The 25,138-nt window shown below is 35.4% G+C and overlaps 1 protein-coding gene across 1 annotated transcript in view; it reads left to right on the top strand.

The window, feature by feature from the left end:
* Positions 1-6,414: 6,414 nt before the first annotated feature.
* LOC129101098 (early estrogen-induced gene 1 protein-like) overlaps positions 6,415-25,138 on the top strand; it is a 33,629-nt gene continuing 14,905 nt past the window's right edge. The window contains exon 1 of the mRNA XM_054610738.1: positions 6,415-6,633. Within this exon, the coding sequence (XP_054466713.1) occupies positions 6,491-6,633 (143 nt within the window). The 5' untranslated portion in view covers positions 6,415-6,490. The remainder of the gene's footprint in view (positions 6,634-25,138) is intronic.

Raw genomic sequence — 25,138 nt, 5'->3', positions numbered from 1 at the left:
ATATATGTTTATATGTATATATATATATATATGTATATATATATTTACTATATATATATACATATTTATATATATATATATATATTTACTTATATATAAATATATATTTTTTATATATACATGAAATATAAATACAAATATAAAAATAAAGTATAAATATCATATAAACATAAAGAAATATAATAATGTTAGAATATGATCATAACTTAATTCCAGGGTTACTGCTACTTCCAAAGCTGAAATAATAAGAATTATGATATTTATAATAATGTTTTTTATTTCTTTCCATCATTAAACAACTTACAAACATCACAAAACCAAGAATATAAAAATAAAATAAACTTTTCTGCATGAATAATTATTTGGGGTTAAACTTCAGTTATTAAACTAAATACTTTCAGTCAAACAGGATCAAATAAATTGATTTGCACATCTATATTTCCATAAAAGGCTATTGGCCACATGTCTCTTGCTGTTTATTGAACAGTTTGGGCAAAGATTTGTAGTTGAGCCACTATTGGTGCTGCGTCTACAAGACAAGTCCACAACATTATCAAATAATGCCTTAGTTTATTTCATAAATTCACAAAAAAAGTTTAATTAATTAAATTGCCATCCACCATTTGATACACAACAAATCTTGGAAGTTCCAGCCCTGCTTTTAAGAGGAAATAAAACAATCAGATATTTTAACACGTTTTAAAGGAAATAAACATATATGTGTGGTCTTTGCAGGAATTATTATTTTTTTAACCTTAAATAAATAAAGAAATCATATACTTTATGTGTCAGTATAAACTACTAAATTACACCAACTTTATTATTGTCCAAGAGCAAACTTTATTTACAGAGGTTAAAACTGAAGCAACAAGTATATACTTTATCATTAATATCAATAATATTAATATCTCATTAAACATTAGACAAATCCATGCATTTGAATGCTTTATGCCAGTTTCAGCATCCATTGCCACAGACACATCAAAACAGATTTACTCCTCAATAAAACAGAATAAAAATAAATATGTATCAATTAGAAATAGTGACATTTGACCAAAAGTGAGTGAGTTTTAGGAAACCCCTCTCTCCATTTGGAAGAAAAACTTAGTCAAGTCTCACTTAGACACCTTCTGCAGTCATGTTGATAAGTTGTTTTTCTTAATGCACTGCATCATTTTATTGGTCGGCTGGCGGTGCAGAAGTTGGACCAAAGCCTGTTCCCTCTAAAATAAACCTGGATCAGGATGAGCAGCAAAAAGCCAAAAAAGGTGATGAAGGAATGCCAAGAGCTGAACCCCCGAGGCTGTCAGCTGATCCTGTCCACACACACACACACACACACACACACACACACACACACACACACACACACACACACACACACACACACACACACACACACACACACACACACACACACACACACACACACACACACACATCAACACCTCACATCAACCAGAGCAAAGGTCTGGGACTTCTTGTTGTTGATGGAGATTAGATTAGATGTTTTCTTTTAGACTTTTCTGTAATCTTTTTTTTGCTTTTGCTCGGAAGCTCCATAAAGGAAAGAAAATAAATAATAAAAACAAAAAAGATATATAAAATATATACAATAAATATAATTTCAAATATATTATCAGAAATGAATTTATCCATCTAAGAAAATACAAAACAAAACAAACATTTATTGCTGCTTTATACTTTTTATACCACATTTCAAAGGCTTTTAACTCTGCTACATATATTTTTAACATTTATAGTTACTTTTGACATGAAGAAACATATGATATTCTTAAATTATATTTATTGCAGTGCTATACTACGAATCTACACAAAAGTACACAAAATATAAAAATTGACTTCACGCTGACGAACTACAACATTAAAACACAATAATACTATATTCTTTGTAAGAAACCATTCTGCATAAAGAGTACATTTTATTTTCAGACTACAAGTACATTTTGTTGATAATACTTTACAAAAGTAACATGTTGTAATTTTTTTAAATAATGTATCTTTTACAATTCTTTGTATTTTATTCACACCTGCTGTTTTTGTGTTTTAAAAAACTTTTTTATTTATTTTTATTTTATCAACTTGAATTTATTCAATTGATTAATATATCTATATATATATATATATATATATATATATATATATATATATATATATATTATATATATATATATATATACATATTTTTTAAAAAATAAGGATTTATATATATATATATATACATTTTTTTAAATAAGGATTTATATATATAAAATCCTAATACATTTTTGGGGGAATTCAGGATTTACTTTATATTTTGTATTCTGAGCCCCTGGTATTTCTTATAATCTCTGAATATTTGCCTCTGATTTATAGTGAAGTAAGATTATAATGCAGCTGAAAAGAATAATACTCATGCTGTATGAGTTGTATGTATTTATTTAATTCCTTTCCACTTCTGGTCTCTTCTGGTTGACATTGATCTGATCAGCTTACAGACGCAGCAGCTCATGAAAACATTAGTTTTAAAGTCCAGCTCTGATGACAACATGTTGGTGAAGCTGCTGTTGTCGAGTCGTCTGCGTCACTCGGCTGAAGGTAAACGATAAACCTGCTGCTGACGGAGACACTTTAACTTTAACCTGCAGACAAACAGTCCATATCTGTAGGCGTCACTCAGGTGAAAGATCCTATCAATAAACTTCCAATGATCTGTTGTTGCCCCTCTCAGGAGAAAAAGGTGAAGTTTCATGGTTTGTTGTTGGAACAGACAGTTAACAGGAAGTATGTTATCACAAATCACAACATGTACAACCTTTCAGTCCAAAGAAAGAGACATCATGTTCTTTATAAACCAATCAGCCACTCAGGAAGTTTGAAACACAAAGGACACGTATGATAAATCTCATAAATATAATATAAATATGTTGTTATTATAGGACTTAATATAACCATAATGTGTCCATATCAGAGTATCAAATACAACAACAATACTTACTAAGATCTTCTTCTTTGATCAGATAGTTTATGATATTGCCTTAATGATCAGGAACTGGTTTATTTAGACAAAGTTCTCTGTTGTATTTTTGGGAAACAATCAGAATCATATCAGTATTATCTGAAAGTGTAAAGGTGCACCTGCCGTACATACACAGCTGTGATTTCACAGAAAAATACAATAGAATAATAATAGAAATCTACCTACAAATTAATACTTTTACCATATACTTATTATGTGCTAAATATATGTCCCACTTTTCATTTGATTTCAATTGTAATCTTCCAATTATAAAAATGTCCTTTTTGTTTTTCTTTGCTCTATTTTTGTGTTGTATTATTACTAAAATATCATTGAATAAAATACAACTTTATTGTCCTTGTGGTGAGAACAATGAACATCTGTTTATAAGCATCAAATAAGTAAAGTAGGCTACGTAAAATAAGTAAATCATTTAAAAAAATGAACTACTACTGATACTACTACTACTACTACTACTACTACTAAATACTACGAGTAGTCTATTGAGATTCAGCTTTCTACTACCGACTGTACTATTAACAACTGTGCATGTGACAAATACATCTTTGTATCATGTAACACAACATATCACGTCACTATTATGTTCAACAAGGTCACTGTAATAAATATAGAAGTTTATTTAAATAGATCCACTCTCCTTCAGTGATCTGCTGCTCTCTGCTGGATGAACAAGATAATTAAATCCACTTGAACTCAACATTATTCTGCTTAAATATAAACATTTAATCATTATTATTAAAAAAAAAATTACTGTAATTTAATCACCAGATATTATTTGAATACAATGATTATACCATAGAAATGTATTCTGTGGTGTTATAATGTATAAAACACCTTAATCTATGAATAATAGATTATTATTAATTTCACTCCACCAAAGACAAAGTGTTCAGTGTGTTATTGTTGTTATTTATTCAGTTTTTGTTTATTTTACTTTGATACATTGGTGATTCAAAGCTTCATTAACAAAAATAACAGTAAGTAAGCATTACTTATTAACTTTGATTTATTGAAAATCTGTAGGAATGAAGCTTTCATTGAGCTGCCTTCAGTAACTGTTGGAAATATCTGAATTAACTTAACTCAACTTTATTTATCTATACTTTTTATAATAAAAAAATGTAAAACAAATTCCTTAAATAAAAGTAAACTAAATAAAATAAATATAATAAATATATAAACACCAGGGATAAAACAAAATATGTAAAAAACTATTATTAAAGCTTAAAAAGACATAACTCAAAATATTAAAAAGATATGTATTTAATTTCCTTTATAAATACAAAGATAGTTTTCCATTAAATTAGCAATAAAGACCATGTGTATATCCAATAAAGTGTTAATAATGAACGTGAAAATGTCTGAGATGTTTTTATTTAACTGAACTGAGCATTTGAAGGCAACATTAACAACTGATGGCACACTAATTGATTAATTGATCAACTAACTGTAATCTAATTGGGTGAATCAACACCAATAAGATCGATTGTTTAGTTATTCCTGGAATAAAGAGCAAATATTGTAAATAATAGTGATATTTTCACATTTTATATTCAATGACAAAAGCTGGGTAGATAGAATTTATAATTCCTGAAGGTAACATGAATGTACTGACAGCTTGTCGCCGCATGGTGTCGCTGTTTCACCACCGAGGCTGCAGTTTGAATGGCAGTGAATGAGGCTCAAAGGAGAAGTGTCAAGTTAACATGTGTGACCGGATGTTGAATCCATAAATGTGTCTACACACTTCAGAAAGAGCAATAATTGTTTTAAATATAAATTATTTTGAATTGTTTAAATGAATCCATCAATATAACTGTAGATGTAGTGAATATTTTAGTTTCATCTGACTATTTTTACTCGTATTCCGATATGTTACGGTTTAATAAAGTTAATTTAAGTTAATTTAAGTTTTTCCCAACATTGAAATGACATAATTTTAGAAGCTTAGAAAGTATAAGTATTTAGTAAGAAGAGTATCCAACAAGAGTGTAAATAATATGAATTATTTCAAAGTAAAATGTCAATAAATTCACTACATAGCTCCATAAATGTACTTTAAGATCAATGTAAGTGACTTTGAAAGAGGAAAATTGTTTTTAAATGACATGAAATTGTAGCAAAAATGCTTCTTAGAGACATTTCGCATAAATTAGGTGATGTATGAGGATGTTTTCGAGCGAAAACAACAAATAGCAAAGCATTTAGTCACCTAAAACATAAGAAATCCTTTACAATCACTGCAAAATCACTATGTTAGGCAAAACAAACACACCACAAACAAGTTTAGAAACCATATAGAACATTAAAGAAACACCAAACTAGTTGGAAAACTATTTAAAGTATAAAAAATGACAATAAATTAACTACATAGCTCCATAAATGCACTTTAAGCTCACTGACAGAGGAAAATAGTTTCTAAATAATATCAAACTGCACCAAAATACTTTTAAAATGCTTCTTAGAGAAGTTTTGCATAAAATAAGTTTAAGTTATGTTTGATGGTGTTTTTCATGTAAAAAACAACAAACATCAAAGCATTTAGTCACCTAATACTATATCATCACTTAAAAATAACCATATTAGGCAAAACAAACAAGTTTAGAAACAATAAAGAGTATTGTTAAAACACAATTAAGTGTCAATACCTTCCAAATAAAGTTCCATAAATGCCTTTTAAGCCCCTTTAGGTGTATTAAAGTGACTTTGATGAAGGAAAAATCTCTTTTAAATGACATTTAATTGCACCAAATTAACTAACTATACATGCTCCATATGTTTACAATCACTCTGGACAGTTAAATACTAATCTTACTTTTGAATATTAGACACTTTTATTCACATATTCTTCCATCTGAAGCACTTTTATATGATCTCCAGTCAGTATTTTAAGATAAGATAAAATAAGATAAGATAAGAAATCCTTTTATTAGTTTATTAGGAGGCTTACAGCAGCATAGAGTAAAGTGCACACAAGAGACATAGTAGAAGAAGACAAGATAAAAGAATAAAAAATGAAAATAAAAAAACAAGTATTATAAATAAGCAATAAAAAAACAGTAGAAAAACAACAATAACTGAAATATTATATTTACAGACAGAAAAAAACTATTTTAACTATTTTAACTTTTTTAAGTGTAATGTGTAATATTTCTCTTATTATAACATTATATTTATGTGTTTTATTTATGTTTAATGTTTTTTACACATGTAATGTCATATATAGGCTTATTGTTTTCACTTTATTTGTTTAAATAGATTTAGGAATGAAGAAACATTTGAGCTTTTACTGTAAAATGACCACCGGACGTGACAGGATGCCTCCAGCTACATTGTTGCAGACAGAGAGTCCCTCCTCTCTGCAGGAACACAGTCAGCAGGGACCTCTGGTTGGTTTTATTCCTTCTGCTGGCTTTAGTCCTGTTGCAGACGACAGAAGACGCAGAAACTATGGCGTTCTTCGTGAAAAAGAAGAAATTCAAGTTTCAGACCCATCTGACCCTGGAGGAGCTGACTGCTGTGCCTTTTGTCAACGGAGTGCTGTTCTGCAAGATGAGGCTGCTGGATGGAGACTTTGTCGCCACTTCTTCCAGGTAAAACAAGAAAAAAACACCAGAAAACACCATCAAGCATCACTTAATTCATGCAAAAGTACTTTAAAGTTGCATTTGGTGCAAGTTAATGTCATTTAAAATAGATTTTGCCTCCATTAAAGTCACTTTAATGCACCTAAATGAGCTTAAAATGCATTTTTGGAGCTATATTGTGACTATAATTTACTAAATGTGACTAAATGTTTTGCTGTTTGTTGTTTTCACAAGAAAAACTTCATCAAGCATCACTTTACTCATACAAAACTTATTAAAGTTGCATTTGGTGCAATTTAATGTCATTTAAAACAGATTTTTCCTCCATTAAAGTCACTTTAATGCACCTAAATGAGCTTAAAAGGCACTTTTGGAGCTATATTGTGACTATAATTTAAAAAAAATGTATACTTAATTGTGTTTTTATAATCTTCTATATGGTTTTTAAACTTGTTTGTTCTGCCTAACATAGTGATTTTGCATTGATCATAAGGGATTTCTTATGTTTAGGTGACTAAATGTTTTGCTGTTTGTTGTTTTCACAAGAAAAACTTCATCAAGCATCACTTTACTCATGCAAAAGTACTTTAAAGTTGCATTTGGTGCAAGTTAATGTCATTTAAAATAGATTTTTTCCTCCATTAAAGTCACTTTAATGCACCTAAATGAGCTTAAAAAGGCATTATGGAGCTATATTGTGAATATAATGACATTTTTCATACTTAATTGTGTTTCTATAATCTTCTATAGGGTTCCTTACTTGTTTGTTCTGCCTAACAGTGATTTTGCAGTGATCATAAGGGATTTCTTATGTTTAGGTGACTAAATGTTTTGCTGTTTGTTGTTTTTTACATGAAAAACACCATCAAGCATCACTTTACTCATACAAAACTACTTTAGGTTGCATTTGGTGCAATTTAATATCATTTAAAAGAGATTTTGGTTGTTTTCACATGAAAACTTCCTTAAACATCACTTTATTTATTTTATAACTTTTCTAAGAAGCATTTTGAAAGTGTTTTGGTGCAGTTTGATATTATTTAGAAACTATTTTCTTCTGTCTAAGTGACTAACAGTGAGCTTAAAGTGCATTTATGAAGCTATGTAGTGAATTTATTGTCATTTTTTAAACTTAAAATAGTTTTCCAACCTGTTTGGTGTTGTCTGTTTTGCCTAACATAGTGATTCTGCACTGATTGTAAAGGATTTCTTATGTTTTAGGGGACTAAATGCTTTGCTGTTTGTTGTTTTCACTTGAAAACATCCTCAAACATCACATCATTTATGCAAAATGTCACTTTGAACTATTTTAAAAGTATTTTGCATCAATTTAATGTCAATTAGAAACAAATTTCCTCTGTCAAAGTCCCTTACAGTGATCTTAAAGTGCATTTATGGAGCTATGTAGTTAATTTAATGACATTCTTTTCTTCTTTTAATAGTTTTCCAACTAGTTTGGTGTTTCTTTAATGTTCTATATGGTTTCTAAACTTGTTTGTGGTGTGGTTGTTTTGCCTAACAGGGATTTTGCGGTGATCGTTAAGGATTTCTTATGTTTTAGGGGACTAAATGCTTTGCTGTTTGTTGTTTTCACTTGAGAACATCTTCAAACATCACTTAATTTATGCGAAACCTCTCTAAGAAGCATTTTTGCTACAATTTCACGTCATTTAGAAACAATTTTCCTCTTTCAAAGTCACTTACAGGAATCTTAAAGTGCATTTATGAAGCTATGTAGTGAATTTATTGACATTTTTATACTTAAAATAGTTTATATCATGTGCAGTATGTTTCATATACTTGCTTTTGTTCATTATGGTAGAATTGAGATTTTTGCAGGATATAAACAGGATTTCTTGTGTTTTAGGTGGTTGGTTTGGTTTCTTTCCTCCTTTAGTATCATAAAAGACTAAAATCTTTGCAGTTGCATCTTCCATAAAACCCTTGTTATTGTTTTGTTGCATAAAAGTATCTCAGTTTTACATCACACCAGTTTCTTTTTGCTGTTCAGCTCAGGCTGGTGGATGAAAGTCTGTTTTTTCCTCCGGGTCACATTTAAACGCAGGGTGTTGTCATGTTAAGTGGCCTCTCTGTGTATCTGCACTGGACCACCAGACTAAACATAACTCAAAACCAGTTCACGCTGGTCTAATTATCTCGTCAACCAGCTCCAAACCACAAGAAAAGAACATTCTAAGACAAAAATCTGCAGCTTTTTTTCTGCTGTTAACAGTTTTCTGATAAAACGACACTAGATGGTGAAGATTGCTTTTCATTTTGGGCTTTTCATCTCTAGATTCACGTCACAGAACTCTAGATTACCTCCCCGAACATCAACAGCACGTCTCTAGATGAGATTAAAGGACCTTGAACGTCTCGTCAGATGTCTCTTCCAGTTTGTTTGTTACATTTGTTTAAGGGTAAAGACGGGACACAGAGATTGTCTGTTTGGTCAGTTTGACCTTTTGTAACCTCGTCAGGAGAAAAACCTGCAAAAAAAAGAGTCTCCGGGTTGCAGCATGACACGAGAACATGTGACACAATTTCCCAAAATGTTGTGGAGAGTTTGTGTTACAAGTTACTGTGCCTTTGTTTCAAAAGGGGAACTTGTTTTAGCGGTTATTTACATAACAGGTGTGATGTCTTAAAGGCGTCACAAAGCCTCAAACATCACTGACTGCACACATGCAACCCTTTTATAAGAGGCGTTTTGGTTGAATTTAATGTTTTTTTCTTAATTAAAGTTACTTTAATAAATTTACAGGAGCTTAAAGTGCATCTATGGAGCTATTTATTGACTTTCACAGAGTTTGAAATATACTTTAATGTTCTTAATCCTGTTTGTTATGCTAAACAAAGTGATTTTGCATTAACTATACAGGATTTCTTATGTTTTAGCTGGTTGGTTTGGACTCTGATCTACTGAACTAACCTCAACGTGTTAAACATCATGAGGCGTTTTATAGATCAGCCAGCTTAGTGTTTTATTGGAAGAGAGTCTCTGAGCTGTTAACAGACTTCTCACATGAAAGGAGTAGATTTTTCCAGGTATGTTGAGTAAAAAAATGCGTCATATTCAGGACTCCAGTTGTTTCAGTGTTTTTGGTGTTATTCTGGAGGGAAACCCCATTTTTTTCTTTCCTTTTATCAAAACTTTTCCACCACTTGTTTGTACTCCGTGTCCAAACACGCCCGTTAAACCTAAAATCCCGTTTTCTCTCAGTAAAAGCAGATCATCCTCTTGAGACTCTTGAAAAGGAGCAAGTAAACAGATGGCGATTATCATAATCAGGTTTCTTGCCAGCGGATGTTTCTCTGTTTTCTTACCTTTCATCAGTGAGGAAAAGAGCAGTTTTTGGTCTCACAAACACAGATAATCTCAGTGGTGGAGTGAAGCCTCAGTGGGCAGAACCAAAGAACCACAGCTTTTTGAGGAACACACCTTTAGTCCTGCAGCCAATAATTGTTTAGTCCATAAAGAGTTAGAAACTGAGGACAAAAGTTCCTCAAGGCGATGTCTTGGAGTTCCTCTTTTTGGATGAGCTACAGTTAGAGAACCTAAAATGATAAGTTCATGATATCAGGAAGAGAGAAGCTGAAAATACCACTGGAGGAGCTTGAAATCTCCGGTTCTGACGAGTGAAGCCAATGCTAAAGTGTCTTAAAGCTGCATTCTCTCTAGTGTCCACCAGGGGGCGACTCCTCTGGTTGTATAGAAGTCTATGAGAAAATGACTCTACTTCTCTCTTGATTTATTCCCTCAGTAAACATTGTAAACATGAGTTTATGGTCTCAATCTCTAGTTTCAAGTCTTCTTCAATACAGCATGATGTTCATTTAGTAAATGATGGTTCCACTTCTATATAATGACTTCTTTTTTGCAACCAGAGGAGTCGCCCCCTGCTGGTCAGTAGAGAGAACACACGGTTTTACGACACTTCCATAATGGCTTCCCTCGGCAGGACCAGAGGTTGCCGCCTGTTGTCTTTTTATTCTTCTCAGAGAATAATGGAACAACATTTGGTTGAGCATAAACATCTTTGTGTTTACTCTGATCTCTCAGCGTGGCTTTAGTGATGGTAATTTTCCTCTTTGTTTGTCCGTCCACCAATTTGGTCCAGATGGAATTTATATTGCAACAGCTATTGGATGGATTGCTCTGTAATGTGTTGCAGATGTCCAGAGAGGATGAATCCCACTGTATTTAGTCATAACTCTTTGGTTCAGACTGAAATTTCCCAACAGCCTTTTTGGCCGACGGTTCCAAAGTTGTCACGCCGATATTTAGCCTTTAACCCAAGTGCAGCCTCTCAGAGATGATAACACGACTCTCAGTCTTGTTTAATCTTTGTCAAAAAAACAATTCCAAGAAATGTTGGTATTGATATCTTGCTTGTTACATCCCATGTTCTACCACAGTCTGAATAACTTTCTTTAACATGCTCATGCAGACTTTGTTCCAGACTTTGACTTTGCCTGTGATCCATAAACATCGTGTTCTTTGGCTCCGGCCTCCTGATCCAGTGAGATTATTGTTTTTCTCTTCTCATAAACATGTTTGTTGATCAAACTAAGAATGCTAAGAGCTCTTGAGAGGCCTGCGAGGTCCGAAGCCCCCGTTGAGGTCATCCTCCTCCCCTCTGGAGGTTACATAACCGCTCGGGTTCCCTCCCTCCCTCCCTCCACATCTCGGTTATCATCTCCGTGACTGAAAACAAGGCGCTCTCAGAGGACGAGGCGACGGCGCGGGGAGGCTCCCTCCGCGGTCGGACAGAGATTAGCGTTATGTCACAGATCTGACAATCCTGGCCTTTGTGTGCGAAGGGGCCTGGACTTGTTGTGGGTTCGGGAACAGAGGATCGAGTCCCTGTTGGTCTGGATCACGTGCTGCAAACTGGACCGATATGTCTGTTGTTGTTTGGCTGATCTCTGAGGTCCACCTGCAGTGTGACCGAGGGTGCACACAAACACATTCACGTGTTTCCTCATCACTTTTTCTGCACCCTGAGAGGAATCTTTAGCTCGTTACCTCTGAGCGTCGGCTGTGCACGTCCTCAAGAATTAATCCATAAATGCAATCATTGCACAGTATAGACATGATGTCAGGATGGGAAGCAAAGGAGGTCAGCTGCAGGCTAATGTCATCAGCTACAGTGGAAAGCTCTGCAGAGACTCTCGGATCAAATGTCAGCAGACAATGTGGTGCTTTGTTACGTTACAATGTGCAAAATCAGAAGTGTCTTGTTTTGTCTGTTTGTTGTCCAGAGAAAAGCAGCAAATACTGAAATTTGAGATGAAAGAATCTATGCATGTTTTGAATTTGTCCTTGATAGATTGATTAAAGAAAACAATTGGTTGTCAAAATAATTCCATGTGCAGTAAAGAGCAGTCAGAGTAGATCATGTTTAAGATGTTTTGCTATTCTGATAAGAACCAAACTACAGGGAGACAATCTCAATGTTTTGGCATTTAAAGGAACAAACTTACACACAAATAAGGTTTTGATACTAAATATTGCTGACTCCTATTCAGTCTAATATATAGAAAACCCTGATTAAAACACTGCTGTCTATTTTTGGATGATAAAGCCCTTTAAGTGAGCAGACATAAGGTCTTCTGGGTTTTGTCCAACATGTGGTTTTGTAGTTTTTAGTGATGTAAAATATAACGGAGGAGCCAAAGGTAAAAAAAAGAGTTTCGTAAAACCGGAATGAATCAGGAATACTGGGACAGAAACACATACATTTACTGAAGAAAATGACTGAGCTGCTTCTTAAAGAACATTTGAGAAAACAGAACGCAGTATTAGCAAATTAAACAAATTATTCGTAAATACATATTGAAAACCTATCATTAGATATCTGATGGTGCATTTAAAGCACCAGGAGAGTTATCAGCGTTGGAAAGCACCGACTACATCCAGCCAACATTTACAGTAAATTAAGCCAAAGATTATTTTTTCTCTCCGTGCAGCTTCAGAAACCATCTGGTCTCCATCCTGGATTTTGGCAGAAAAACATTTTCATTTCGAGTTCAGGTTTTTATCAGCTATCTCTAGTTTTTGGTGTGACATTTCTCAAGTCTTTTTCCTGACATTGACAGACCGCCAACTCTGCATGAAGCCAGTGACAAACAGTGTGAAGACACAAACACAACAACCTGATTCTGGGTGCTTTGAGACATTTCTTTGATGGAGTAGAAATAAGAGTTGTGGGAAGAAGATGGAGGAGGATTTTCTTGTATTTCTAAGGTGAAGTTGGAGCGGTTTAGTGGCTGAAGACACCTGAGAGGACGGTGTGATGGAGGACAGAGAGTGTTCAGGTGGAGGCAGAGAAGAAGAAGTGAAGTCTGAATGAAACGTGGACCGTCTGATGTGGCAACGTGGACAGATTGTGTTCATTTCCTGTTCGGATTCTGATTCAACCTCAGCCAGGCAACGGCACACATGTCATGTTCAGTAAAAGGCTTTAACCACACACACACACACACACACACACACACACACACACACACACACACACACACACACACACACACACACACACACACACACACACACACACACACACTCACATATATACAGACGCAAAGCATCATGGGATATCACAGGGTCAAATGAGAAGTTAATTTTCAAAAAGTTATACAGAACAGTGAAGTTAAACCAAAATCTGTTTTTGTTTTTATGGCATTTTTTTAAAAACCTCAGCCAATGATTTTTAATTGAGAACACATTTAGAGCTGCTACAAACTTTAGCTCTCAAAGGGTAACTTCTCTATTCTTCAACCTGGACCCTATGTTCCCATGTTTTTGAGTCTTAAGTGAACAATGTGGACAACAATTTCTTTTTAAATTGTTCCAGTTTTGAAGGAGAAAGCTGCAGACACCAGACGCTAATCGGACTGTCATTTGATAGAATGGAGGCAACTCCTCTCCGTCAATGTACGTCCAATAAAAGTGTTTGTTTTGTCCCGGCAAGAAGTCACATGACATAAAAACAAACAGATGAAGTAAAGAAAAAGGTTTTATTTCTCTGTAGGGTTCTTTCCATAATGCTGTCAGACACTTGTATTAAGAATTTGAGCCTGTCAGGGACAAAAATCTCATCATATATTCTTCCCACTGTACATAGAAAAAAAAGGGGAAATTCCAGCAGGCTTTTGGACGTATCACATTATGTATCATGTGTATCCATCATGTTATGTTCATGTCTAATGGTTAAGTTGTTAAGGAGTGTGACAACTTATTTTGTGTCTGGAAAAACTTGAGGGAGAGTTAGAGAGTTTTGAGGGTTGAGGAGTGTTGCAGGACATAAAGAGTAGCTTAGTGTTAAATAAAAGATTTTCAGTGTTTTGGCTAAATATTTAGATGATTTCCACAATGTGGAGGCGACTTTAAGACTTTAAGAAAGAGACTTCTCTGAACCTTCTCTGGTTGGATACAATAACGAACTTACCGGATAAAGCAAAAGGAAAAGAAAATGCTTTTATTTCTCTGTAGGGTTCTTTCCATAATGTTGTCAGACACTTATGATAACAATAACTTTTATTGGACGTACATTGAAGGTGAAGTGTGTTCATTGCAGCTTGTTCAGTGGCAGAAAGTATCTCCTTCAATACTGGAGCTATTTAAAAAACTGTTGTCTCCATTAGTCACACAAACATGGGAAATAGTTACCCTCCAAGAACACATACATTTTCCTAATACAGATTTCTGCTATTTATTTTGGTGCTTCAAATGCGTAAATGTGCTCCTGCTGAACATTTCCATGGAAACAAAAATAGTACAGAATTTAATAAAAAACATTCCAGGAAGTGGTCAGAAAATAATTGTATTTTTAAAATATGCAATTCAATAACAAATGAGCAAACTTGTTCTGCTCGTAAAGATCATGTGACTCAATTGAAAGCTTCAGAAATGCACCTTGTGGTAGGATTTTGGATCTCTTTCAACCCAAAGTCAATAATAAAACATGATATTTTAAATCTACACACACAATTATGATTTCCCATCTATGTGATTTATTTAAATCTGTTAAACTGGTGCCATCACTCAATATGTGAGTTATTTAAACGCATACAATTGGCTCTGATTGTTTCTAGCCCTTTCTCTAGAGTTAATAGTTATATCTGACATTAAAAGTAGAAAAAACTACAAAAAGATCAAACGCTAGGTAATAAAACACTAGAATATCCCTTAAACATCACTAATAATACTAACGATCACTACTCTAATAGCTTCTTTATTTGGTGTCCTGTGTATTTAACTGCAGTCTGACACTCAACTCGTCCCGTAACGCGTCATGTTGTTGTTCACAGGTTTGTGTTTAGTGTTTCAGGATGTAGTTCTTAGAGCCCTCAAAAGATCCAGGAACGTTTTTGGGTGGAGTTGGCAGAGCTTCCTGGCTGTCTGTTTGTCAGAGGCACCACCCAGCTCTGGACTGGTTTGAATAGTGTTCTCATTGATTTGTTGTTTATCTAAATATACAACTTATGAGAATTATGCAAAACGAACAGAAGATCCTCTGTGCATACTTGTATTGTGAGTTTAAACAAAGCTTTAGTCATTTAATCAGTTATTAAATCGCCATAAAATGAAGCTGGACTATTTTTTTTAATCCGTTTAATCAATCTTCATCAAGTAAAATGTCAAAAAATATCTTATTCCGACTTCTCAAATGTTCGGATTTAACTTTTTTTCTCTCTGTAAATGAATTATCTTGTGTTTGTGAGAGGAAGCACCCAGCTCTTGACTGGTTTGAATGGTTGTAAATGGCTCTGTTGAAGCTTTTTAAGGGGTTCTTCGTCTTTGTGTTCTCATTGATTTGTTGTTTATCTAAAATATGTCCCTTTTTTCATAGATGAATTGGTAGAAAAGGGGTCGAATACATGCAGCAAATGTCTCCAGCCAACGTCACCGTTAAATGCTATCCCCTGGATGATTTTTGAATTTGTTCCGGGTCACATGAAGCTTGTTTGTGTTTGTGTTTTACCCTCCATGTGGAGATGTGATGCCACAAAGGAGCTGTTTACCTGCTTTCTCAGGTCTTCTGCTTCGCCTGTTTGTTTAAGTGTCATGTTCTCGTGGGGTCCTCCCCTGTGATGGTGACGGCACAGAAGTCATTAGCCTCATTTAGCTGTTGACTGTGAAGCTCCGGCATTCGTGGTGATGTAAGAGACTCGTCTTCCTCCCCAGTGTCTCCACACTGAGAGGGACAAACAAGCCTGTTAGGAGTATTGTGTAAAGAATATGCAGACATTTGTCAAACTACTGACACCATAAAGTGTAGTTTATATTCACTGTACTGAAGCTTATTTGGTTGTCACAAATAATTCACTGATAAAAACTATTTACACGTGTTAAAAATGTACATTTAAGTCAATATTTTGCAGCCAAATCAAATCATTTACAGGATATTCAACCTTAGTTTCCTTATAATGCTTTTAATACTTGAAGATATGAGTATACAGATAACTTTTTGCAGTCTATGGGCAGATCTCTGGGTTGGATCTTGTTGTCTTTTTGATTCTTGGAATAACTTTTTGTTTGTATGTCCTCTGGCGCAAAACATTGCGTTGAGTATAAGTGACTCTGTGCAAACTTGGAGCGTGAGTATAAACAAAGCCAAGTCATTCAATCGACAGAAAATGAATCTGGACTATTTTTATAAACAGTATAATCAATCTTCATCAAGTAAAATGTCATAAAAAATCTTATTCCGACTTCTCAAACGTCAGGATTTAACTTTTTTGTCACTGTGAATTAATTATTATCTGTTGGTCGATTCAAAAAAACATTGATTAATAAGAGAAACAGCCTCTTCTGCACCAACACGCCATTGGATCGACTCATAATCATCCAATTTAAAAGGCGTCTCATCTGACAGCCCTATGACTGTTGCATTGTTTTGAAGGTTTTGTCAACAACGTAATCAAAGTACCTTTTCAACCCAAAATGTGTTCCTGTGACAGAGAAAGTGACGCTTTGATCACCTGGTTGAACATTTTATCCTGTGAGAGAAAGGAAGAGACGAGAGGAAAAGGAAGGAAGGAAGGAAGGAAGGAAGGAAGGAAGGAAGGAAGGAAGGAAGGAAGGAGTTCGTGAGGAGAGTTAGAAATCGAACGGGAAGAGCTGCTTCTCAACAGCTGTTTCCTGTTTTCATCTCACTTTTCCAGCCGTTGGCGTTTTGGTGTGTGTGTGTGTGTGTGTGTGTGTGTGTGTGTGTGTGTGTGTGTGTGTGTGTGTGTGTGTGTGTGTGTGTGTGTGTGTGTGTGTGTGTGTGTGTGTGTGTGTGTGTGTGTGTGTGTGTGTGTGTGTGTGTGTGTGTCAGGCCAGGTAATCAAAACGTTTCTTCCTCCATACATGGGAATTCCGGTGAAATTGATTGTGAGAACTTCTCTCTCTAAGATTTTTTTATTTTTGATGCAGAATGATATGCATAGGAAAAAAAAATCCAGTTTTATGTCTATTACCTCATTTTAATGAGCACAGGAGCAGCGTGACGCCGTTCTCTTGGCAGCACAGTTAAAGGTGCTTTTCCTCTGCGGGTGCTTAAAAATTACACGCTTTGCTTTTGATTTATCTGTGCAGGTTGCACGGGTGCATGAATTTGCCCCAGAGGGAAAAGGATGGGGGTTAGGGCTGTCAATGTTTTAGCCAAAAGTGGCGTTAAAGGTTTCATTCTAAAACAACATATATGTTTGAAGAATTCTAAACTCTTTCGTAGGACGCCCTGTTTCTATTTATTCTTGTTTTTGGCTTAGAAGGCACTGATGTGGACGATGAACGGATGTTTGATGACGTTGAAATGAGGAGTTTTTTCATAATACCTCCTCATTTTACTACAAAAACCTTAATAAAGCCTTGATCGGACTAAGATGCATCGTTAGACTCGCATCGTCTGCAAAAAACGTAATCCTGAGCTCTTCTCTTGCAATGAACATCATGCTTTTTTTTGTTGCGTTTTTTAGACATGCAATAAAGTTGAAATATTCTCAACTTTTTAGCATCAAGCTCGGAGACCAATGCGGAAGTGTCTTAAACCTGCATTCTCTCTACTGTCCATCAGGGGGCGACTCCTCTGGTTGTATAGAAGTCTATGAGAAAATGACTCTACTTCTCTCTTGATTTATTCCCTCAGTAAACATTGTAAACATGAGTTTATGGTCTCAATCTCTAGTTTCAAGTCTTCTTCAATACAGCATGATGTTCATTTAGTGAATGATGCTCCATTTACAGTCAAACAGACCATAAAGCAGGGGATGCTTTAGGGCGGGGCTACACACTGATTGACAGGTCTCTACCAGAGACGTATACGGCGTCTCTACATCACTCCTCCTCAGTCCTAATATGGTCGGATCATAATCAAAGATGGCGACGGTGAAACATCAGTCCACAAACCAGTGGGTGACATCACGATGACTACGTCCACTTCTTATATACAGTCTATGAACTTAACGTCATTACAGTTGAATTATTAATCGCTCAGCTTGATGTTACATTTAATTTTCAATCAATGAAAGTGAAGTTGTGGGCCTCCTGTCATGTGGTGCATTCAATGCAGCTGCAATAGTGCTTGTAGAATATACATTTTCATGTTCGTATAAACATCAACAGGCTTAGTAGGAGGTGGATTGGGGATCTTTCCCAGATCTCTTCAACAGATGGTTGTTTAAAGGCCGTTAGCGTCAGCCAGCATCGACCCTGTGACCTTTCATGGTTACGTGAACTTCCTCACCGACCCCCTCGCCCGTCCTTACGTCACCGTCCCCCTCTGCAGGATCCGTCTGCTTCCTCAGCACTCTGCTCTCCGCGCCGTTTATCTGAGCCCTGAACGCGACCCGTGACCGGCTGCTGTTTGTGTTTCTGCCGCCGTGGGCCCCCAGGAGCCACGCTGTCAGGATGGGAGATAAGGATCCCATACGGCGGCATAGCTGACATGTTGAGTCATCACATGATGGGGTCCCATGGAGGGGCAACAAAAATCAGGGACTTCGTGTTTTCTCTCCAAGCTTTCTGATGACTTTTAAGTTTACAAACACAGCTGAAGTCTGTCTTCTACAGTCTGAATCTCACTGGAAGGCGTTGTCTTTGTTGTGTTTGCCTCAATCAGGATCAGTTTGCCCTCAAAAGACTTACATGGAGTCAGAAACATCTCCATTTACTGGACAGAGTTTTAGAAACCTGTCGTCCTGCCAGATTGCAGATTTTTTTGGCAGCAGAGAGAAGGTCAAAACAAATCTGATTCCAGTTCCTGTAACTGTAGCTCAGCACCAAACATTTACTTCTGTGAGGCTTTATAAGGAGCACGAACAGCTGATTAGTAAATATCAGTGTGAGTCTACATGCACACATAAAGCAAAGAGTCAGAATAAAAACAGTTCATCTCAACGGAGAGAAAGATCCGAAAAAATACACCCACACGTTGAAAAATTCTTGTTTTCCGTTTCTTCGATGTAGCTAAACTTACAAAAGCAGTTTTTTCTTTTTAAGAAACAGTTAATCCTCATTTTCCTTTTAAATAAAAATAAATTCAACCTTTTTAACCTGGAAAGAGAGAGTTCTTGACGAGATTTGCTGCAACAACAAAGATTTACAGACTCAAACATGCAACGGAAAACACAAAATATCTCATTTAAAGACCACAAGGGGGAAATAACATAAAACGGCATCTTAAAGAGCTTTCTGGAACTATAAGTTCGACCAATCAAAAACTTGAATTCAATAATAAACCCTGAAAAATCAGCAGCTGGAGGAGAAAGCAGAAGGAACTGTTTTATTTCTTCAGTTTTAAATCTTATTTTCTCAGTACTTCATATCTTGGGTGGCCTCGCGGTTATGCCACTCACCATAAAACCTCTTTCCATGTTTCCTGTAAATAATCTTAAAAAGAACCTCACATCCTTTCTTCCTCTTCCCACTTGAAACTTTGTCTCCCGTTTCTTTCCTCCTCTGGTTGATCCAGTGTTTTGCTTCTCTGAGATTATAAATCCTCTCTTCCTCTTCTCGTGTTTGCTTTTCCAACCGCTTCCCTTAATCTACTCGGGATGTTATATAATCACGGAATATTCTGTTCCATCTCTTGTTGGCTTTATCTGCCTTTTGAATCTTAAATGTGCGTGTAATTGTTGGTTATTGTTGACTCTGTCGTTTCTCTTTTACGATCTCTGTTTCTGGTTTAAGGTTCTGAGGCCAAACTCATTTTTCAACAGAGGACAGTGTGTCTCCTCTTTTGTTAACATTTAGTAATGATAATTAACTGAATGTAGAAGTTGCAGGATTTCTGTTTTTCCCAGCTGCTGCCGCTCCTTCGTCTCCAGGATGACGTGTTCTGGGGGAAACATCAGGTTCTGCTCTGTTTACAGCTGTCGGAAATTATGTTTTGCATCGAGGCAGTTTTTTTCTGTTTGAAACACACAGCTTTGGGTTCAACGAGATCAAAAAGTCACCGCGGGACACATGCGTGGAAGAGGACACGCACAGTGAAGGCCTTTGTATTGGTTTAGTGTCTGCAGCCGTTGTGACAGTCCTCTGTTTATGTGAGCTCCGTTCAGCTGCAGCGTCTGTCTTCTGTCACTGTGCTCGGGTTTGACCCAGTTTGCTGCTCAGCATGGTGCTGATTGAATCCAGTCTTTTTATTTCTGGATGAGTCAAGTTTCTTTGTGAGGACTTTACACGTCGTTAAAGATTTCTAAAACATCCAAACTGGAAAATGTGAACCTCCATGAAGCCTGTTTTTTTTTGATCAAACAGGGAAACAAGGCGGCAACCTCCGATTTTGTTCAGGGAAGCCAAAGCTTCATGTGTTAAAGCTGCATTCTCTCTCCTGTCCACCAGGGGGCGACTCCTCTGGTTGTATAGAAGTCTATGAGAAAATGACTCTACTTCTCTCTTGATTTATTCCCTCAGTAAACATTGTAAACATGAGTTTATGGTCTCAATCTCTAGTTTCAAGTCTTCTTCAATACAGCATGATGTTCATTTAGTAAATGATGCTCCATTTAGAGTCAAACAGACCATAAAGCAGGGGATGCTTTAGGGCGGGGCTACACACTGAGTGACAGGTCAACAACACCAGTAGTATTTTAGTAAAAGTATTTTAAACACAGCATTGTTTACATCCACAGATTTTTTTCTTTGTTCCTCCCCACTGTCAACTTTTGGTCCTTGGAATAATGTGATTATATATTTTAACTTATGCAGAATTGTATGTCTTGGACGCTCCTTTTTATGGGTGAAGCTTAGTATCGGATATAAATCTGGTTCTGATCAGAAACAGGTTTTTGCTGTTGACACATAACAGCTCAGATGTGAGTCTCATGTGGGAGGAAAAAGTCAGAGTTTGGATAATCAGTGTGAACACAGCCAGACACCTCCTCCTCCTCCTCCTCCTCCTCCTCCTCCTCCTCCTCCTCCTCCTCCCACCTCCTCCACAACACGAACCCTGAGAGTAAAAACAGTAAAACACGAGAGACACAAAAGGTTGCAGGTGAGATTAAAAACAAACGTCGGAGAGCTTGTAAAAACGTCTAAAGGCGAGAGAGAGGGAGTTGGTGTTAGCGCCTCCTCCTCCTCCTCCTCCTCCTCTGAGCTGCTGGCAGAGCGGCGTTGGGGTTTTAGAGGAGTGCGAGGTTTCCATGGCGGCTGAACAAAGCCATCTGGACTGAGGAATGTGGTTTAGGAACGCTCCCCGCTACACACTGGAGGACCGATGGTGTGGGGGTCCTGATAAGAGCTGCAGAGAGTCTCTACTCCTATGAGGAGATCACTTGTTTCCAGGGAAAGATGCATGATGGGAAATCCTCATTTTAACTGGTTTAGGAAGAGAACTTTACAAACATCATTAAGTTCTTTGTTGGATTTTGGGTAAAGCAGGAACAGATCTCTTTAATTCACGTTATTTTGATGGATTTATATTAGTAGACACTGTAGTTTAAAGAGAACATGTGGAGTTTTTTCCTGTAAACAAACAAAACTTATGTTTATATTCACTTGAGGAGTGCATTTCCTTCCTCATAAAACACACACACCTGATTTTCTAAGTGTTTTAAACCCAGAATCATTAACTTCCATGTTTACTATCTAGCAGTCTTCTTCTTCTTTACGTTTGCTGGTTCATTGCAGCAAATCTTTGGCGTCTCGTAGATCACATGACACCATTGTGTGAATGGATGAGCGTCATCATGTCCACAAAGAAAAGGTCAAAAGGGTCATGAGAGGTTAATATATCAGCTAATTTCTTTTCTACATATTTGATGAGTCATTTAATGTCGAAATATAAAAAAAATCCCATTTCTTAAGTTCACGGAGCCCAAATTGACTTTTTCGAATCACAAATTTTTGTTTGAAAATCCCTAAATATTCTATTTATTATGATATTAAATTGCTGAAAGCAATAAAACTTAATTTGAGAGGCTTTAAAAAGCAAATGTTTATTATTTGTATTTCTCTAACCTGAATCAATTAATTGATTTAATTAAAACTAGAAAAAACTAAAACAGCCCTGCAGTACATATTTGAAAATTCATCGCCTGTAACATTGTCAGTATGTTTAACGGCTAACAATAAATGATATAATAAGTTTCTTTAAATGGTTAAACCAGGTTTTAAAACATGTCAGGACTGCAAAGAGGCAAATAAAAACAGACAATTACAATTATACAAAAATAAAATGGAATACATGAAAAATGATGTTCCTGCATTAATAAAAAACATTTTGATTAGTGATTAAAAAGATGTCACTGATTCTGAAATGGCAAAAACCCAAAGATATCTTCAAAGAAAGACGTTTAATTTAACGTGAGCATCAAATATTTACAGGATTTTAGTTGTAAAAACTGTAAATGTTACTGAGGCTTCATTGTATATCCAAAGTAAAACAACTTTGACTTATAATGTTTCTCATTAATGTTTTTAAAACGATTAAAAGTGGTGAAAGAGAGAGAAAGAAAGATAACTAGTAGAAATCACACAGCAGGTTGTGGAGAGATGTTGGATAATGGTGACTGTGATGGTGGAGGAGGGTGTGAGGAGCAGCTGCTGCTAGTGTGTGTGTGTGTGTGTGTGTGTGTGTGTGTGTGTGTGTGTGTGTGTGTGTGTGTGTGTGTGTGTGTGTGTGTGTGTGTGTGTGTGTGTGTGTCATTAGCACCTTCTGTCTCACACAATCACTCAAACTGCCTCTACAGAATAAATTAAAAGATATTGACGATATAATAACTTGTACAATAAATCAACTGTGTAGTACTTCCAATAACTCTTCATTTAAAGATATATTCTATTTTAAGATATATTCTTATTATAACTATTCTCCCATTTATATCTCAATAGATCTAACTTCTCAGCATTTTTTAAACTTTGGTGTCTGATGCAAATATTTAAAGATATTTCTCATTCCTTGTTTCTTGTTTTTCATATTTACTTTTTATCCCTGCATATATTGTGTGTATATTTTTATTGTAGCATTATATACATTTTACATGCACATTTTATTTTTCACAGTCCTTTATATTGTTTTGTATTTCTTTGTGCCTATATAGAGGAAGCAGCTGCAACGTGCACATTTCCCCCCGGGGATCAATAAAGTTTTCTAATTCTGATGATTCTGAAAACAACTGAGATTAAACGTAATAGAAAAAGACTGAAACTGAAATCAAAACTCAAACAGAACAGTTAAATAGCCGTAGATGATTATATTTTTTATTTATGTCGTATTTTACGTCTAATATTCAAATTTTTTAAGTGATTTATGTTATACTTATATTTATGAGAGTCTGAGGTCCAAGATGTTCATGCCAACGACTGCCTCTGTTTAATTGTTGTGCATATAACAATAAATATCTGGTAATAAAACATATGCAAAGCTGACTTTTTAGTGTTTTAAACCCAGCATTTAGATCCATGTTTACTGGCTAGGTCTGTCACAACATTGCGGTAATATATATATTTATATTTCATAGCATTTTATGTCTTATATTCTCATTTTTATGGGATTTAATTAGTAAACATTGTTGGAGGGAACCTGAGATTTTCCCTGCCAACAACTGCTTCACTGTAATTATCGTGCATGTGACAATAAATAACTTTACAATATCAAAATTTACATTATCAGAAGTAGCATTTCTCTTTCAGTTTCTATTTGAAATACATCTCCAGCATGAAGCACTGCGTCTGGGATTCATACATGTTGGAATTAAAAATGCGTCATGTAGTTAAAGTGACTCAGCATGTTGTGAGAAAGAAACCAATGGGAGTTCCTAAGTTACATTTCTTTGTTATGCTTTCACTGGTGATTCACAGGCCGCTCACACAAATGACTGTTCTCTTTAACAGGACGGTATTTCACTCAAACGTTTGGTTGACTAAATGATGGTCGCTCACAAAACAGCACAGATTATCACCACCTAAAAATAATGAAAACCTAAATGTAAGGATGTTTTTTTTAACCCATAATTGTTCTGTAGCATTTTAGCGTACAACTTCCACCGTTCCTGTTTAACCAGATAAAGAGTCTTTATTGAGGTAGTCACAAACACATGTAGATATAAACGGCTCATTCTGAGATAACGAAAACTCAAAATTCCTATTTCAGGCGATTTCATACCAAAGAAAACACATTTATTTCAATATATCCCCCTGAATGCAACACACTGTTTCTCATAACGTCAGTGTTAGCATGTTAGCGCTGCCGTTGGCCTTTAGCTGAAAGCTCTTCCTCACAGAGCTGCTAAGCACGACTGTTAGGCTGGATTTTTAAAGGGAGTTGGTTTTGATTTTGACCTTTTGACATCAGACTAGATGCATGTTCTTGTGATGTGTTTACATGCTTTCATTTAGCTTGTAATTCAGAGCCACGAGGAACTACACACACAGATTTATAAAACTGAAGCTCTGATTTTTGGCTTTGAATGTTTGAGAGATTGCAATGTTTTGTTTAAGTACAACTCTGGTCATGGTTACTGTTTGAATTTAATTGCTTTTTAATAATTATTATTTTTATTCTATTCTTATTTTTATTGGATATACTTCAAATATTATTTATTTTTTTTGCCCTTTCTTTAAGTATATGTACTTATTTCTGTTGTTTTGCTGCTTCAGCACCAAAAGTGGACCAATACAGGCTTATCTTATCTTATCTTATCTTATCTTATCTTATCTTATCTTATTCATGGAAAGGTCAAGCAACATACACATAAGACAAAAACATATATTGGGCCTCTACCCAACGATGACTTTCATTATTGATTTAAATTTTTTCCATTAATCAATTGATTATTTTCTTTAAAAAATTTGAGAGCGTACATTTTTTTTGAGAAAATGACCCTTTGCAATTTCCTAAAGCCTCAAATACCATCTTTAAATAGCTTGTTTAGTTAAAAGAAATTGCAAAATCCAAAGTTATCAAAATAGTTCAAAGGTATTTTTTTCTATCGATCCACTAATTGATTAATTGACCAGTTGTTTCATCTAGTTGGCTGCAGAATGTCGATGTAAATCTTCACAACACACGTCACAAGT

Source organism: Anoplopoma fimbria, chromosome 13 (assembly GCF_027596085.1).
Source record: "Anoplopoma fimbria isolate UVic2021 breed Golden Eagle Sablefish chromosome 13, Afim_UVic_2022, whole genome shotgun sequence".
NCBI classification, from domain to species: domain Eukaryota; kingdom Metazoa; phylum Chordata; class Actinopteri; order Perciformes; family Anoplopomatidae; genus Anoplopoma; species Anoplopoma fimbria.
This window is presented reverse-complemented; position numbering and strand designations above follow the sequence as displayed.